This window comes from Nicrophorus vespilloides, unplaced genomic scaffold, assembly GCF_001412225.1.
Source record: "Nicrophorus vespilloides isolate i.1.1-1 unplaced genomic scaffold, Nicve_v1.0, whole genome shotgun sequence".
Lineage (NCBI taxonomy): Eukaryota > Metazoa > Arthropoda > Insecta > Coleoptera > Silphidae > Nicrophorus > Nicrophorus vespilloides.
The window spans coordinates 23,946-39,058 of record NW_017100083.1 but is presented as its reverse complement, the minus strand read 5'-3'; the positions used below and the strand labels follow the sequence as shown (position 1 = coordinate 39,058).

General features: G+C 29.6%; 2 protein-coding genes across 3 annotated transcripts; both read right to left on the bottom strand.

Moving 5' to 3' along the window:
* Positions 1-282: 282 nt before the first annotated feature.
* LOC108567039 lies at positions 283-2,857 on the bottom strand. 2 transcript variants are annotated; one of them, XM_017927229.1, is made up of 4 exons: positions 2,683-2,857; positions 1,139-2,619; positions 951-1,082; positions 283-464 (listed from the first exon to the last, which is right to left on the bottom strand). In XM_017927229.1, the coding sequence occupies exons 2-4, from the start codon at positions 2,546-2,548 to the stop codon at positions 321-323; spliced, it is 1,686 nt and encodes a 561-aa protein (XP_017782718.1). In that variant the 5' UTR covers positions 2,549-2,619; positions 2,683-2,857; the 3' UTR covers positions 283-320. The 2 variants fall into 2 exon arrangements, with proteins under 2 accessions (XP_017782718.1, XP_017782717.1); XM_017927228.1 differs by having other exon boundaries at positions 1,139-2,857.
* Positions 2,858-3,907: 1,050 nt separating this feature from the next.
* On the bottom strand, positions 3,908-9,667 carry LOC108566997. Its single transcript, XM_017927169.1, has 3 exons — positions 9,352-9,667; positions 9,021-9,188; positions 3,908-4,430 (listed from the first exon to the last, which is right to left on the bottom strand). Exons 1-3 carry the CDS (start codon positions 9,650-9,652, stop codon positions 4,225-4,227), a joined length of 675 nt encoding a protein of 224 aa, XP_017782658.1. The 5' UTR covers positions 9,653-9,667; the 3' UTR covers positions 3,908-4,224.
* Between the last annotated feature and the right edge of the window lie 5,446 nt (positions 9,668-15,113).

Below are 15,113 nucleotides of genomic sequence, written 5' to 3'. Positions count from 1 at the left end.
AATGCACCGAAAGGAGAAAGCAACACCGAGACGGACGACGTCTAACAATGACAAAAATTCATAACAGAGAAACGCAAAAAAATACATAAACATATACAAATATACACACGTATAATTCTTTGTTTTTAATCCACACACATGCACACAATGCTGAAATTAAATTAAATAAATGCGGAAACCGGAAACTCTCAAAACCTTCGTAATTTGAAACTTATAAACTATGAAACTTAAACGATTCTATCCTTAAATAAATCAAGCACATTTTTATCATGTTTCTTGTTCTTTTTTTTTTCGTCTCGTCGATGACTCGTCAACTCCGTTTAGCCCTTATTGATACTGATGTCAACGTCGTTCAGGTCCAGACCGAGGATCTCCTCCATCGTCCCTTCCGGATGGAATCTCTGCAGGGCATCGTCCAATACTCCAGTAAACACTTTGATCTGCTTCAGAACATCCATATCACCCTAACAACAAACATACTTGTCTCAACTCATTTCCAACCAAATTTAAATAAATTAAAAAAAAATATATCAACAAATATTTTATTTCAATATGTCAAAAAACACAGCATAAAATTGTAAAAGTGATTAAAATTATTTTTTTTACTATTTAATTCACTTTTTTTCAATAAATTTATTGTAATTTCAAGGACCAAACTTCTATCATTTATGGGTATATTATGTTAGAAATGCATAAGTGTTTTATTTCATTTCTACTATTTTTTGCTTTTTTATATAATTTTATTTATAATAATAGACGATATTTTTAAAATGTATTCAAATAAATTGCAATTTTGGCTGAAGACGATAATTTGTATGGATTTTAAGTTGTCCAATTACTTGGATCTAAATAGATTGTGAAAATTTTTATTATATTTTGTTAAAATATTTTTTAGAAATTATGAAAACAAAATTAATATTGTATTTAAAGGAATAAAATTTTAAACTTACATTGAACATCATTTGGGCATGATGGACTAGCCTCCTAAGATCCTGTATGATCGCTGATTGAGTCTTGTACATTTTACAGTTGTGCTTATGTATAATGCTCTGCAAATTGTCCGGCGAATCTTTGTGGATGGACTAGAAAATAAATAAAATTTAAAAATTATTTACAGTTAGAAGTATGAGGAAAGCACCATTTTGTTGAGCAGTGTTTGATTCAGATCAGTTTTCTCCAGATCCTCCAGAAGTCCGGTTATAGCAACCTCATCAAAACCAAAGCTTCTCAACTCTTCTTTATTCTTAGTTTCATTTCTTTGTAAAACTGTCACAGGTCTATCCGGCAAAATACTCCTCAGATCTGAAAGAGAGTAGACGAGGTTCTGCTGATCGAAGTGATCGCTGTACAACCACTTCCTAACGTTATCCACGCTCACTATATCTTCAACCGCATCCCCAGAATACGAACTGTTCTTCTTGATCAAATTGGAGGTAGCTGTGATGGCATTCTTCCAATCACTATCATTAGCTTCATTCTGTTTTTTGGCTTCTAATTTCTTGTAATGGCACGATATGTTTTTGGCCGTTTCGAAGAATTCTATCGAAGGTGAACTGTTATCAGAATTGGGTTTCTTTGGTACGCTGTAGCTTCCTGGCTTCATGTAGACGCGCGACTCACCATCGGACTCTTCTTCACGAGGGGATGGCTCTGTGGTCGTTTCCGAGAACTGATTCGTCTCTTCTGTTGCTAAAGGTTGAGTTGCTGTAGGCAACGGCACCTCGATGGGTTCCAAGGGCACCGGTCTAACAACCCGCGTTCGGTTTACAAAGGTTTGATTTGGAATGGGATTGCTTACATTGTTGTCTAGGTTCGAAAAGATCCGGATCATGTGTTCTGCCAGATCTTTAGTGTGACTCTCCCAAACGGCGTAGCAACTCTTGAATTCTGCTGTTAACTCACAATCAATGTTGCCCAAAGTACCGTCTTTGGCCTGCAAGTAACCTTTGAGCATGTGCCAACAGTTGATGAGTCGCACGTAGGCATAAATGAAGTCCTTGGTTGCCCAAGGTATTCCTTGAGAATGGATGTTGGAAACGGTGTGACTGGGTTTCAAGATCTCGTTCTTGGTTCGATTGCAAAGGTTCTGGATGTTCTTGAAGCAAGGCCGATGCTGGTTTCTAATAGCAATCTTCTCAGCTATGATGCAACCCTGCTCTAAGAACTTGGTAAAGTCCTCGGTGTTAGCATCATTGGGCATTGTTCCAAAATCTTCGACATCCTCAGCAGTCCTTAGACTCTCACCAACTTCGCGCGCCTCTCTTCTTTCAGATCCCACAGGATCCGGAATTGGTATACCGGAAGGAGTGGTAGATGGGATCTGATGGGCTATAGCATTGGCATTGAACACCGGGATGTTGTAGGGCATATTGTAGGTGGTGTATTGGTAATGAGCAAGGTTGTAAGGTCTCGGTACAGGTGGAGGGACGTACTGCGCGAGAAGCGGCTGCCGGTAGGGATTGTACAAAGGGCTCGTGCAAATACACTGATGCACGTGGAAATGCATACCTTGACTGGTATCATTTCGGTTCTGTTCAGGCTGGTACATCTTGCCGCAAACAAATACAAAATTAAAACTCCAATGTTGATAGGTGCATCTTAATTTTACTTCAAAGTGATCTGAAAAAAAAACCGTCCTTTACATGTTAATTTCATTTATCAGACCAACAACTTAGTAATTACCTTAAACATTACCGAATGCAGAAAAACGTTTTTTCCTTTGATAAAATAATGCAGCGATCAACGATACAAACTACACACGATTTAAACTGTCAACTGACAAACGCAGCTGTATCAGCATTTGTTTCCAACGATATATCTAATAAAATTAATTAAAATTGTTAATTTTACTTGAAAATTACAGTTATCACAATACATTTGATTATAATAAAGAAGCAAATACATAATTAAAGATAACGTTGATATATCTCTATTGTTTTTACTACAAGAGAAAAGCAAATACAATTTTTATTTTCATAAATTTGTCCATAAAATTAACGAAAATAGAAAACATTATTTTTGTTATTTCTAAAATTATATAACTTTTAAAAAATATTATTAAATGAAAAAATAACATTTTTAAATATGTGAAAAATCTATCGTGTATAAAATTTTAAAACTTATTATTAAAAAAAATCTAACGTCAATCAATAATTTTTAATATTATTTAATGATTTCTTCATTTATTTCCATAAATTTCCAATTTATAAGGACAAATTCAATAAGAAAATGTTACTTATTATTGATTATTCGTAAAAATAATTATAAAATATTTTTTCGTGATGGAAATTTTTTAATAATTTATTAGTGAAATTGATACTCTATTAAAACTTACATTGCGAAAGTGGAGTAATGGAGGAAGCGCAGTTTTTTTTCTTACGTAATACACAGTGATAACTGAATTAAAGATTTAATTGTCAATAATTAGAAACGCTTTCTATCCGCGTTACCAACTTATATTTTAATTACTAAAAAAAATAATCATGGTTTTACTAAAAATCCTTTACCAACTTGGGTAAATTATATGTAAGAAATATGTGCATTGAATAGTTTAAAAAAGATCAATTTTGTTTGTAGTGGAAAGTAACTAATTAGTATTGATTTAAAAAGAAATAAAAATATAAGATTGTTATGCAATTGCGATTTTTTTTCAATGAATGCACAAATAATATTCTTGCATTTGAAAAAGTAAAACGATTAATAATTGTAAAATGCTTTCGTGTATTCTATCGATTTTGTTTCTCCAACATCGCATAGAATTTATTTAAATTCCCGTTATATTTCCTTTTCAAGCAAAGCTTTCATTTGCCTTCACGGAATTCATGTATTCATATTCCCTGTGTAATTAAATTTCTTATATATATCTGCGTTATTTCTGAATGAAAACTGGTAATATAAAATAATAAAACTGGGTGTATTAAATTTTACTCAAAAAAAAATTATAAACAAAAACACAACAAATAGTCTCCCTTGGCAGTTATTCAATCCATCCACACAAGGATAATTACAAAAAGATAGATGAAAATTTCAATTACAAAAATTGATTGATATTTTTTTCTTTTACGTAAAAAGCATACATTGTAAAACACTCTTAAATGCTACCTATAACTGAGAGTTGAGAGGTTTCTTTCTGTTATTTTTTTTTTTTTTTATATTTATATATATATACTCTTCGTCGTGCTAACTTTTAAACTTATTTGATGCTAGAGGTGCTGCCGAGGTTTATTAGCAACGGTTCGATAGTTTCAGAAGTGCCAGAAGGGACATCAAAAGGGTGGCAGATCCGAGGAGGCTGGAGGATGAGTTGCATTTGTCCCCTTCGCAGGCGCATACTTCTTGACGACCTCCGAATCCGGAACGGTGGTAGCAGCGGTTCTTGTAGGTGGAATCGTCCCATCCGCAGGAGCGGATCACACGGTTGTCTGGGGGCACTGGAATAGAAAATATAGTTTAAGTTATTGAGGTTTATTTACAGATTTTGAATCTGTGCCAATTGATGCTTACGACAGAGCGTTGACGTATGTTTGGTCATCTAATTGTCACTCTTACAAAACGTAATAAATGAGAGTTTTTGATAATATTCCAATTCGAAGTAGGTGTTGGATGATAGCCAACAAGTTCTAATTCTTATTATTTATCTATAAAATCATTCTAATTATAATAGTTAGCGCCTATTTGTAGCAATGTTTATCATAAAGTAAAGCAATACTGATTTTAGAGAAGTGCACCTGGATTTATCGCCAAGGACAAATTTTATGCTTATATCAACGATTTTACAATGTATTCATAATGACATATTTTATAAGTTAGATAACGGATTTTATAAAATCTGTTGCGTATTATATATAAAAGCAATAGTTATTTATACTCGAAATTCAGTCAACACAATCAAGGTGCGTCTTATACATCGAACAAATTAAATAATACTAATGTTTCCACTCTCAAATTTGAAGTGCGTTTTGTATTTTTTTTATGCGGATTAATGATAATTAATATCAAATAATAATTATACTTCCTAAATAAACAATTTGAAATCAAAGGACATAATATTATAAAAAATGACTTAAAATGTGAAAGATTATGGAAATGCTTATAGACTGGTGCGTCTTATACAGATGATTCTTATAGATCAATATGACTTATGGACTGATCAGTCTCATAAACTGGTGCGTCTTATATACAAATGATTCTTATAAATCAATACGTCTTACAGACTAATGAGTTTCATAGATTTATGCGTCTTATAGACGATAAGTCTAATAGATTGGTGTATCTCATATACAGATGATTCTTATAGATCAATACATCTTATAGACTAAAGAGTCTCATAGATTTGTGAGTCTTATATACTGATGATTATTATAGATTAATGTGTCTAATGGACTGATGTGTCTGATAGACTGATGCATCTTATATATAGATGATTTGTGTGTCTTATATACAGATGATTATTATATATCAATGCGTCTTATACATCAATTAGTCTTATTGACAGATGCCTTTCATACACCGAAAATTATGTTTATCAACAATAAATTACAACAATTATCACTATTTTCTTGAAAATTGAATCATGACAAATATTGCTGTAGTTTGTGAAAATGAATTAGTACATAAATTATTGCATGCTACATGATTTGTGTTTTAACGATATTTAGGTTACAATTAACACTCAGCGACTAATGAATTGTTGAACAACAACAATCTATTTTTAGCTTCCATAGTAATGTATTCTATTACGATTATTTAGATAAATAATGTGCAATTGAATACGGTTCATGATCAAAATAAAATTTCATTCCATTTAAAGTTTTACATCTCACAATAGTTAAGCAACGTGTCTAAATGATAGTACTTGAATGAAATTGATATCTTATAAATGAGTCAAAAAATAATGGCTTCTTTGAGAAAACTTCTTATATTTCAATGTATGGCCATGAAATTATGTAATTTCATTATACATTTTATTACAAGATTTTTTTTCTCAAAAAATGTACAAAATTTATACAATATATGTTACATTGAACTAGAAACTTTTTTTTAATTGAGTTAAAAATTGAGTTGGAAAATATAGTAAATTTATAATATTACAAATTTATAGTAATTACAAATCAGTCAAAATAAAATTTGACAATTAAACAAGTGTAATATAACATTAACAAAGTAAACACATAATACCTTTGTTACGTAAAAATTCTATATTTAAAACTCAACGCTTGAAGGATCGGCAACAATCAAACAAATAATATGACCTTGGAAAGGTAATAACAATGATTTGTTGGTTTATCGAATTGTATTAACTATACTTTTTGTACATGCAATATGTATAGATTTTCTTTAAAAGAATGAAGATTAAAATTTCTTGTAATTTAAACTAAAAACTGAAGAATTGAATTGTATAAGTAAAGTTTAGAATTTAATTCTATACATTTACTAGATTTGTCAATGTCATTGCTTCTTCTATGAGAAATAAAATAAAACTAGTTTTATTTTTTTTATAAAACTTTGCAAGTAAACTACAGTAAACAATTAATTAATTACCAACATAATTGAATAATTCCAATCTAAATTAATAAAAAATAGTCTGGACTGAATAATTTACTAAAAATTTGCAATTCGTAATATGTTCCATTAATTTTCCATTGTAAATTATTTTGATAGTTTAATTAATAAGTGACAATAGAAAAATAAACCCAATTTGTATTGCGCTAAATTTTGTGTAGTTGAACTAAATTATTTTTTTATAGAAATATTACATCATACACCAAAAAATATTCACACAACAATAATACTCAATTAGTAGTAATAAACGTTTCAATTAAATTTATCTAGATTATTGTTTGCTATTATTTACTATAACTTATATGTTTTTTTTTTAATAATTTGTAAATTTTTACTTTATTTTACTCCAAATATTGTTGAAATTGTTAGAATTTCTATCACCAAAACTATAAGATTTAATTAATTCGTAAAGATCTGAAGGTTTTCCTTGATGTTTCGTAAATGTATAATTTAATGTCAAGCCAAATACCTTGCATGCAAATTCAAAGTAAATTCATTCAAAGACTCGTACGACTTTGGCCTTCAGACCTTTGTATCAATGTTAAATAATTCCATCTAAGAAACTATCGATTTTAGACTACTTTTGTTACATTATTAATTGAGACTACAAATTAAATTTTAATTGCGCAAAGTAAATTATCTGCAGCTAAAATATACATTATTTTTTACGTTTCATAATAAACTTGTTTTATATGCCAAGAGTCCCTTTTATTTTAAATTCTAATTATATGTATGTTCGTGCTTGAAATATGTTAACTAATTTAATTCAATCGTGAAAATGTTATTGTTCCTTTTTTTATAAAAAAAATCTAATAATTTTATTTCCAAACTGAGTTTAGGAGTATTTCCCTAATTTCATGTAATTCGTGTGAATGAAGAAGTAAGTTTGATACTTCTTTGAAAGTCGAGGCACGTACATTTTTTATCCAGATGGATCAAAGGAGTTTCCGTATTGTATCCATGGTAATCAAGAAACGTAGTTGAATTGTTTTAATAGAATGCTTTTGGTATATGTTTTGAAAAATATGATCAAATTTGTTATTAGTTTCCAAATGTAAATAAAATAAACTACTTTCATTTCTTCATTCAGAAACATCAAGTTAAATTAAACAAATATTTTTAATTGATAAATATTGAATTGATAAAATTCAACAAAATTAGTATATTTTACATTGAAATATTTCCTTAAATTCGCATAAATATTAAAGTAGTATAAGAATAAATCTGAATTTTTGTGAGAAATGAAGATTCAAATTAATTCAATTAAGAGAAATGTTTTTAAACAGAAAAAAATGATTTTTACAAGAAATTGTAACTTTTTCTCTTTCATATATTACATTTAGACACTTATTAGATGTGTATAAACATTAACGATTTATTAATTGTAAATTAACAAACGTCACCCATCCAATTATAATCCGGTATAAACAATGCTTAACTTCAGTAAGTTATAAAACATAAATTTTGTAAAATATATACTTTTATTTCTAGCTGTTGTTTTCTTTTCGTGCTAAACAGATTATTGTTAATCGACAGAACACTCCTTTCGTATACGATGGATGAGTTGTTTCGCACCATCTGCGTCACCGAATTAACAAACAATTCAAAATAATTTAATGGTTAACGTCCTGGATACACGATTACGCAATGTGTCGCTGTAATAAAGAATTATATAATATGTATTATATTTTCAACAGCAGGAAATAGTAAACAAATTGTAATTATATGTCTACGTTAAATTTACTTTTTTTTTAAACTATAAAAGTTTACGAATTAACAAGAAATAATTTGATATTTCTTTAAAATTTAAAAAGAAAAAAAAATTAAAGTATTATATTGAAATTATTTTCAAAAGTAATTATAATAACAAAAAAATAACTAATGTTAATTAATTTGTTCTAATTAATGATTAGTATACTTATGCGAAACTTGACGTAAGTAGTATTAATAATGTGTTTTGTGAAATTAATTTACTATTAAAATTAACAGAAAGTTAAGATTACTTAATCAAGAAAATTCTTCAATGCTAAATGTAAATATTTCGTGCAAGAAAAAGCAAATAGATTTGAAGGTTTATTTCTTAAAAGTGTTTGCGTTTGGAGTTAAAAATAAAATGGAATGCTATTCAGTTTGTAAAGTGTGCACGTTCGTTGCAAAATGTACTAAAATTTTCTCCAACTTTTCCATTGATTACTAAAAACTGTTGTTAACGTTATTCATTGATGCGCCAAGGCCGATGGAGACGCGTTTGTTTTGGCGGGAAATAATTATTTAAACAAAAAGTTTAACAATGGGAACAAAAGAGTGTGTGTGTGTTCATTCATTCATTCAGCGCATTCAATTATCATTATTTGGGGCAGTGTAACCGGCGGAATTAAATCCCATTAAAGGCAACGCGGATGTGTTTGATCACGGAAGCGCTCTACTTAGCGGACCTTCCTAATCCTAAAAATGCTTACATCCGTTCACTTCGAAGTCTATGATCTGCTTGATCTTCCTGCACAGGATGTAGGGTTTGCCCTCTTTCGTCTCCTTCGGACAAGACTTCACCATCTCATCGGGAAGCGTGTCCTGAGAGCATCTGGTGTCGTTGTGACTGTTGCATTCGTAGCAATCCAATGCAAAACCTAAAAATAAACGGAATCTATAAATACTGAAGTTACGCCTTGGTCCGAACTGTTTCTACAGCTCTAAACGCTTGAATATGAAACTGATTTAACCCAAAATTTTTGAAGATCTATATTAGTTTTTGGTAAAGGAAATGATAAATAAAATTGTTGTTGAACTTACCAGTCTTTAGGCACACCACGGCCAAGAAGAGGATTCCGAACGCGTACATTTTCTGCACCATTTTCGTAATACTTTTTTGTATTTCGCACTTTAAGCTACTCTTGTTGTTGTTGTTCCTCTTGTTCTTGTTGTTGAACTTCACTGTGCGGCAAACCTGAGTTTGCGATGGTAGAGAGGGACTGGATTCGTTTTGAAAACCCTGCGCAGCGGACACTCTCTGGTAGTCGGGACCAGTTTCCAAAGTGGGGGGACATTCTGAGAAGGAGAGTCCCCACACTTCGATGATTATAATGATTGCCATTCATCGCGATCATCGTGACGATAGGATGGGATAAAGTGGTCTCCTCTCGTCGTCATTGTATTAATCAAATTCCATCAGAAATCGCAAGCAACTGGGTTAATAACGCATTAGGACAAGTGCTTAGGAATCTCGGGTACTTCCTCCTGCAGCTATCGTCTTTCCCTATCCAGGAAGCGACCAATAACTTCATCATTCCAATCCATGTTCCCCTACGATCTTTATAGTTTGGACTCTCTTATTCACTATCCGATATTCTATTTCAAATGTGCTGTTTAGTTCAAGGTCATTCCGAACGCGATTTTTTTTGGCAACGTACGTTGAAAAATATGTTGTTTTGGGACGAGTTTCCGTTCATTCAATTACCTAATTACATTACCTAATTAAAATTTTGCGAAATAAAAGAATGATGTCGCTTCTTACAAAGAGATATTGTAGTTCATGCATAACACGTTAAAAATGAAAAAAAATGTTCAAAATTTAGTTTTGATTTAAAGTACTACAGTTAATACTGTTTCTAAATTACTATCACTTTCTGTTATGTGTGCAGTTAGTTGTAATTATTTCAACAAAATGTTTGTTACTGACATTTCCTAAATGTTGAAATCTTCTAATTCTGAAAGAAAATACTGATTGCTGATGCTCTTATTCCCTTTAATTTATTTTATTAAAATAATTTCAGAAAGAATTAGTGTTACTTTCATGTATTAAAGTCATTATTGTATATTAATTATTGCACTCCAACTAAATATTATTTCATTGCTATATTATTTGATAATTTTCCAAGGTACACAGTTTTAGGAAAAAAATGATCGTTTTGTACTAAATTTTTAGAAAGGTTTCGATTTTTGTAAGGAAAGTAACTTCGAGCATTTAAGAACACATGGCAGGCAGATTCTTAAAATTTGTAAATATTTTTAGATTTACAGTTTATATTTACTATAGAAGATTCCTTTCATTTTTAAAATATTTAAATAAAAGTAAAATTTCTACTTTCAATAGACATTTGAAATATTTCATTACTTTTAATGTACATAATTGCATAATGGCAATTTCAATAGTCTTTTAGCAAAAACGTAGACATTAGAAATGTGTAGGTAGTTCTAAGATGGACTTATTATTTAATCAATAATAAATAGTGTTATACAATTTATTACTCATATACAGATACACCCCGACTTACAAACTAATTCCGTTCCGAAGGGTTGTTTGTATGTCGAATTTGTTCGAATTTTAAAAATTTCAAAATATACACTTTATCAGTACATCTGCCAAAAATATTGTATTTTATTAAAGAAATTATCAATTTTTATTTGGACAGTTTATTTTTTTATCATTACATATCTCCTTGTAACAAGTTAGAGCTTTTAGAATTTTGTTCGTAAGTCAGGGAGTTCGTAAGTCGGGGGATACTTGTATTTCATTTCATTTTTAATTAGATTTTTATATTATATAATAACAATTTAACGAAGAAAGCCTTTTTTTCACTCTTTATTTAAAGTACCCAATTTTTTAGTAAATATATATTGCTTCAATATGATTTTCATATTTTATAAAGAGATTGGGTTTCAAATAATTAAAAACAAACAAATTCTTAAAGTTAACATTTTTAAAACAAAATTTCTTGTTATTTATTCTACTTGAATTAAATTTTATTTAAGTATAGACAAAAAAAAGTATTTAATATTTGTATTATTTATGTATGCAATTATATGTATATAAATCAAGTAAATAATTATTTAAATTTATGTTATTGACTATGTGATAAATGTTTAGTAAAAACTTATTTCAACCCTTCTTATTTCAGGTACCCCGTTTATTTTTAATAAAGATCTTTTTCTCGGAACTCCAATACAGGTTTTGTTTCATCCAAAGAAGCGATTCGGTTTCGTGCATTTAACAACACATGGCAGACAGACGAGATTCTTAAAAAAAATATATCAAAAACATGTAGAAAATTTGGTTTGATTTACTCTTGTATTTCTTCAAATAAGTTTATTGAGATAATTTAAAAATTCTAAAAAAAATATTAAAAATTTAGTTGCAATTGTATTAAAATTTGAATATTTATTAAAACAATTGCAAATAGAGCTAAATTTAATTAAAAAAAACTTTGTTTCTTTGAATTTTTGTCTTTACAATAAATATTATTGTTAGTGTAAAAAGTATATTACAAAATCAAACAATTTTTATTTATTTGAAAAGTACAACCATAAATTTACTGTTTGACAAATTATCTACACTTTTCAATTAAATTTTCATTCATTTTATAATCATTCTTAATTACTTCAATGGTGGGGATAGCAGTAAATTAAAGTTAACGTCAATTGTCCATTAGTTAATTGAAAAATAACTAAGGTTACGTGAAAATATAGACGAAATTACAGTATTCTTACTGTAAAAAACGTCGTTACTTTCATAATAAATAATTTCATAAATCAATAGTTGTATACATACAGATTTTTTGCAAACAATTGTTTAATTGCGATAAGATTGTACTTTAGATAATGTTGGAATGTCGAGTGGAAATGTGATAAGGTTCATTTTAATAATATAAAAACTTAATGATTTTGTAATATAAAGTCGTTTTATTGTACCTGAATTCAATAGTGCCATTATTATAAACCGGACTAATCGAAGCTTTAAAAAATAAACAAGATAAAAATATTTTTTTAGAATTTATTTTGATTTTGCTTAATTGCAATTTACTTTGTTTTGAAATTTTCAAACCAGATTATGGTGAATCCGGACTGATTGAAGCCTCACTCTACGAGGTATTGCTGTATACATAAATTTAAAAAAGTAGTTGAATCTTCAATACATTCATAAAAGAACGATTCAAATATATTAAATGAACGAACGTTTGTTACATAACGCTATAATTGCACAGTATTTCCTTTTTCCTTCTTCTAACACATTTATCTTACTCAAAAGAAAATAATTTCATATCCAGATAAACACGCGCTGTTAATAAATTTAAGTTTCGGTCGGTCATTGGTAATGTTATATGTGAAATTACATAATTGGCATTCCGTTAATGCACTTCCTCTGTAATCTACTCCTACATATATAACAAAGTCAACGAGAAAAACGAGACTTTGGAGGTGTGTCACATTGTTTCGTCACAATCTCTTTATATATTTGTTTGTTTTCATTATTTCAAATGATTCACAACATTAATTTGCATATCTTTCATTGACATGTGGTTAATTGAAATTTTGCATCAGCTTTTCGTAACAAGAAAAAAATGTCAATTCCAATAATTTATTTTATAACAGTTAGTTTTATTTAAACTTGTTTTTTCTTTCTTTTGAAAAAAATAATCTAAATTATTTTGTAGAAAACTTGGTTTGGTTTAATAGTAAATTAATTAATTTTATTACCATAGTTATTAGGTATTATTTCAATTTATGTAATTTTATTTTTTTATAGTCAAACTTTAGACAAATTTCCATTAATTGTTACAAATATGTGTGTATCATTTTACATAATTACAGTGAAATAAGATTATGAAATGCACAACTGTGTTTTATTGAGCATTCTTGCATTAACTTTATGTAATCCATCTGTTTATACTCGCTTATGACTCAAAGTAAACATTGATTATGAGATCAAAGAATTCATTGTTTTTGCCTAGAAATATCCAAAGCCACTATCAATTAATAAGATATAGCAATAGCTAGAAAAGTGCGGCTTCGGTTAGTCACTATATACCGATATAAAAATTTAAAAATAATTTAAATTTTGAAAAAATTAAGATATTTTTTTGTACATAAACTAATCCGTATTTCCTCGATTAGTCCGGATTCAAACAATTTGAGATTTTCCGCACTAAGCGAGGTATTCATGTTTTTAATAACATAATCTATTGACATATTAATCTTCAAAGTAAATAATGATTACCAACTTATATAAAATTAAATGAATTTAGTAATTAGTTGTGATTGCAATTTGTTTATTTAGATATATCAGTTAATATAAAATACATCATATAAAATATTATTTTTTGTAATAAATTTAGTGAATGTTGATGTAATTTTATTTTTTAAATTATCATATTTTTGTTTGGCAGGTAATGTTTATATAATATTTAGTTTATTTTTGTTTCTAAGGAAGCTTTGATCGATCGGTGTCATCGTATGGTTGAAATAGTGTTGCAAACAATACATATCAAATACTGACTATAATAAAATCGTGGAAAAGAAGTAAAATCGGGTTTGCGTAAGAGTTGTCGAATCTGATGTTTTTTTGGATGTGAATGCGTCAGGATGCGATCATCGCCCGAGGTTACAGGTGTGACAGCTTTTGACACTTTACAAAACGTCCGATTTATGTAACAAGCAATCATTATTTTCAAGGTCTTTCGGTAATGAAACAGTATAATGTTTATGAAATGTAACAGTCCGTTAGTGATACCCCTCATCATCCTGATGATTTCCATGATCAACGGTAAAATTATGATGATCGAGAAAGGACGTTACTAAATTTCCAACGAATTGCAGTGACCGCTTTGAAGTGCTACCAATGCCGCAGCGATTTGGACAAGAATTGCGAGGAAGAGGTGCATCAGAAGTACCTGAAAGAATGTATTGCGAAAGAGGACCAAGAGTCCGGCAAAGAAGAATCAATTACGAAGGCTCCAGCCGCTGCTGCTGGAGAATCGTTGACCGTTTCATCATCTTTTTATTGTAGGAAAGTCTCGCAAATACGTAAATATGTTAAGTTTTCATTTGGTTTTGTTTCTGTAGTTTTCTGTATTTGCTTTATTGTAGTTTACGTGAGGAAGGAACATACCGAAGCGACGATTCGCGAATGCGGGAGGACGGATAAAAGTAGCGACTCGTGTCACAAGATATCAAATAAATTGGTCTACAGGGTGATTTGCGAATGCACGGGGGCGGGTTGCAATCGGTCGAACAGTGTTCCCGGTATTTGCAGGACGCTAGTTTTAAGTTTTATTACATGGAATATCTTTCAGACTGTAAATCAATTGTATGCAAATTGAACAGTGGACCTACAGAGTTTTACGGATCGCATTGTTACATCGTTCTATATACGTTATTAAATCGCTGTAGTCTAAGTATTAGGATTATATACTTGTTCTTTTCATTTGCATACGTGTGTATGCACTTACGTACTACGTATGTGCTCCAGATTCTACTACCTCTTCTCCTACCATCTCATCTCATCTCCTGTCACACGATGCGCGTCTTTCCCCCCATTGACAGACATCAATTGAAGCCATGGGAATTATTAAGTGGATAAAGACCAAAAATAATATTGCTCTGCAAACGTGTACCCAAATGTAGTTTAACCATTGACGCAGACAAAACTAATTCTGCAAAATTTATATCTACAAAACATGCATTAGTATTAAGTTAAATACATTACATTTTTATAAACAATAAAGACATAATTTGAAATTATTCTACATTTATTATTAACAACATTTGCAATTAACCTC